Raw genomic sequence first — 4,127 nt, forward strand, 5'->3', positions numbered from 1 at the left:
ATGAGCCGGAACTCGGGGCCCGGGCCCAGCGACTCACAGGACGGGAAATCCACGGCGAGCTGCAGCATGGCTATCAGTATCCAAGCATGGCTTCCGAGGGAGCGGCCTGGCCAGCAGATGGACATGGAGCTGCATGGAGAGAGGACAGCAGTGAGTCACACCGGCCTGTGGGGACAGGGGCTCTGCTACAGGACCCTAACCCAGGGCCCTAACCTGGAACTGCTCAGCCCCAGGACCCACAGGGCACCCTGGCTGATAGTGGAGCCTTTCCCCGGAGGAGGGAGGCCCACAGGTCCCAGGGTCAGCCTGGCCTGGTGAGGCGGCTGTGACATCAGCCCCCACCGCCTTCCTCCACAGAGGACCTGGGTGACAGTCACAGGCCCGCTCATCCCAGCCAGCTCGGCTCTGCCCAGCACCACACACAGGGATTCCAGAGCAGCAAGAGCCACACAGCGGGGCACCAAGCCCATGGCCCTCCTCTGCGGCATGGATCATGGAGGACCCATCACCGATGCCACTCAAAGTTTGCTCTTGTCACCAACCTCACGTCTGAAAGTTAAAACGAACCCCCAAACTTCCAGGAGGCTGTGGCGGGGGTGGGCAGGGGTGCAGGGCGTGAGGCCCAGTGAGCAGCTGTGCCAGGCCAGCTCACAATGCACCCAGTGGTATTTTCTGGCATCACATGGTTTCAAAAGGACTGCAAGAGGGGTGTGCATGAGCCCATGTGTACGTGTGTAAGTGTACGGGCACAACTGCATTGGTTGGTGTCCATGTGCCAGGTGTGTGCATGCAATCTGAGTGTGTCCGTGTGTCAGTACCTGTGGGTGTAAGGCACTGTGCAAGGTGACAGTGTTGCTGAGTATCCCTGTGTGCACTCAGTGTGAGCACACACCTGTGTGTGTCAATATGTGACAGTAACTGAGTGCTGTATGTGCATGCCCCTCCCTGGCTGTCGCTGCCACCTGGGAATGAGCTGGCCGAGGGTCATCGTGTGGAGAAAGAGGCACTTGCCACAAGTGCTGATTACCAAAGGGACAAGTCTCCAGGAGTGGGGCCCTTGCTGGCATCAGGGCCCCTCTCATGCCACCACCTCCTCCCTGATCTCTGCATGCACTGTGAGAGTGCTCGGGGCAAGGAAGCTCTAGCCAGCATGAAACACCCTGCACACCAAGGGCTGCCCAGGACTGGCGAGGACGGGAGCCCTGGATCCTCTGTCCTCCCCACCTGCGGGTCTGGAGAGGATTTGCCTCGGGTTACATGGAGGCTGCTTGAGGCTCCCCAGCCACCCCCCCAGACCTCACTAGGCTTCATCAGGCCCTCCTGGCCCTTCCAGACCCCTCTGGACCTCGCCACCATCCCTAGCCCTCCCTCAGACCTACCAGGGCGGCTGCACCAAAAGGAAGGAGTGGTGAGGCCGCCTGTCATCAGCACTTGGAAAAATATTGCTCCAGGAAATGAAAACCACAGCACCTCAGCCCAGGCCTGCCTCCCGGCATAACTTTGCACACAGGATATTTCTGTGATTTTTCACCAATCATGGGCTGTAATTGGTTACCATAGAAACCCCCTCATTTCCAAGACACCCAGCTGTTACGCAGAAAACACAGCCATTGCAATGTGGCAGGGGAGGCGGGTCTGCTTCTCCTCTTCCAGTCCGGTTTGCTCCTTTTTAAGTAGAGCATTTGCTTAGAGGGAAAACAGAGCAGTGGATGAACAGAGGGCCGGCACCACCAGCGGTGAGGAGGACTGTTCAGGGCAGGAGCCCTGTGCTCTCGGGCATGCCCAGGTTGACACCAAAGGCCCCGTGGTTCCCCCGGCCAGCCTGGACCCAAGACACCGGGGAGGACTTCCTGATGAGGACACACGCAGGACCACCCACCCCTCCAGGGGCCCCTGAGCCCACAGGGACCTGGAGCCTCACTTCAGCTTCTGGCTGGCCTTGAAGCTGGTGGGAGCCAGGACGGCTGCTGTGGCCTGGTGCTCTCAGTGCATGATGATGCATGCGCTGTGGTGCCTCAGGGATCCTGTACCAGGAGGGAGGCCGCACATAGAGGCTGACCACACCCTCACCATCCGGGCAGGCGTGAGACACGTGCACCCTGGGGGCCACACTCCTCCTGAACATGCTGTCCACTCCACACCCGCAGGGAGAGCTACAAACAGGAAGATGGGCAGCGCCACATGCAGCCAGGATGCGGCCTGGCCATGAAGGCAGCACACAACTCTGAGATTCTCAGGGCTGGCACACAATCAATTCCTCCCTGGGACACACGTGTCTGCCTGATGAAAGCCCCGCACCCCTGCCCGGGTGGCCCTGAGCCAGCAGCACCCAGGCGTCTGCCAGCGGCCAGACATTCAGAAATGCGTGATGCACTGGCCCCACAGGGCTGCCTGGCCCCAGGCAGTGGGGGCCCGGGAGGAAGGAACAGGCGCCGGGCTGCGTGGAGGAGTCATCATGCACATAGTGACCAGACAGACAAACCCAGAGCCGGAAGGGACACTGGTGTCAGCCGGGGCCGGGGAGGAGGGCTTCCCATCGCTGGCCCCGTTTTCTTTCGGGTGACATGATGTCCAGCGAAGGGGGGCTGCACACAAAACCACTGACCCGAGCATGCTCAGAGGCCCAGGGAATCAGATTGCAGTGCAAATGGAAGGAGCAGGGCAGAGAACGGGCAGGTGGAAGGGGACCCGAGTGTCCCTCTGAGCTGTAGCCGCACTCAGGGCTGCTCCACGCCTCCTTGGGACGCCCCACAGCCCATTGCCTCCCTGCTCCAGGCAGTGGCCCTGTGTGCTCCTGCCAGGACAGGCCAGGCATGGCTGTCACTGGCCTGTCACTGGGCATCCCCCAAAACTACTTTTCAAAGGAAAGTTCTGAGTCCCCGAGACGCCCGCACCGCTGACTTCCACATGGGCAGTGCCGCCCCATCACCCTTTATTCTCTGGTTTGTAGCCTTCTTGCTTCTCTTCCTTTTAAATTTTTATTGAAATCTCTTTTTCCCCTAGAACAGTTTAATAAGATTCAATGAATTGAAATTCGATTCGCCACCTCCTGTATATTTCCTTCACAGAAGAGACTCACTGTCAATTAGGGGAGACAGAGACATCTCCACCTGGAGCCACACCTTTCGGGGGTTGGACTCTCGGCTGCTGGGACAGGACGCAGGCATGGTCAGGGGTCCTGGGCTTGGGCAGCTTGGGTGCCTGCCTTCCCCAGCCTGCTGTGACTCCTGCTGACCCGGCATCTATCCACCTTGTCATCCCCGGCAGCCGATCCCCTGGCAAGCCCAGGGCACAGCCAAGCATCTGGTCTCGCGCTGTCCCCAGGCCTGGGGAGGACACGGCCTTTCCCAGGGGACAGCGCTCACCCTCCTGGCCTTCACATCTGTAAGCTGACACATGAGCTGCTCTTTGTGAATAGTGTCAGAGCTACGCAAAACCTGAGGCAACAGAGCGCTCCTGGACTCTGCCCTGCAACCCTCAGCAGGACATTGGTGTGGGTCACTTGGGTGCACGGTCACAGCTCAGGGACTGACACCAGCACTGTGTGCTGCTGATGAAACCCAGCCTTCAGGATCTCACCCATTTCTACCCTGCACCGTCCAGGCGGGAAGGACAGCACCTCACCCTGAGCCTCAGTCTCCTCCGTCCTCTCCTGCCTGGGTCCTTTCTGCATTTGCATGGCCCCAGCAGGTTCAGGAACCCTGGCCAGAGTCCCCGCTGTCCCTTAGTTGCAGTTTGTCAGACATTGTCTCACCGTCAGCCTGGGCTGCAGGTTAGAGGACAGCAGAACTGCAGGTTCCTCTCACGCCACATCCACGTCCCTCTCCCTGGGGCCCTGGGCTGGAAGTTCTTTTGCCACCTGACACAGGTCGAGCCTGAAAGCACCCCGACTGGAGGGCACCACTCATCGCTAGAAGCTGGCCACTTACATAGTGCCCACCCTTGGCAGAAACAGCCACTGTTCTTTGAAAAGCTCTTTAAGACTCCCCAAACCAAGCAAGATGGCATATACCTGTAATTCTACACTCAGGGAGGCTGAGTCAGGAGGATCTCAAGTTCAAGCTCAGCCTGATAAATTTGGTGACTTAGCAGGACCCTGTCTCAAAAAAAAAAAGAAGAGGGGAGGG

At 59.3% G+C, this 4,127-nt stretch overlaps 1 protein-coding gene across 1 annotated transcript in view; it reads right to left on the reverse strand.

Annotated features, from left to right (window-relative positions):
• The window catches only part of Ajap1 (adherens junctions associated protein 1), an 84,016-nt gene that overhangs the window by 61,201 nt on the left and 18,688 nt on the right, over positions 1-4,127 (reverse strand). Inside the window, exon 2 of the mRNA XM_033767401.1 lies at positions 7-129. Within this exon, the coding sequence (XP_033623292.1) occupies positions 7-129 (123 nt within the window). The remainder of the gene's footprint in view (positions 1-6; positions 130-4,127) is intronic.

This window comes from Fukomys damarensis, unplaced genomic scaffold, assembly GCF_012274545.1.
Source record: "Fukomys damarensis isolate Sample0158 unplaced genomic scaffold, DMR_v1.0_HiC HiC_scaffold_23, whole genome shotgun sequence".
Taxonomy (NCBI): domain Eukaryota; kingdom Metazoa; phylum Chordata; class Mammalia; order Rodentia; family Bathyergidae; genus Fukomys; species Fukomys damarensis.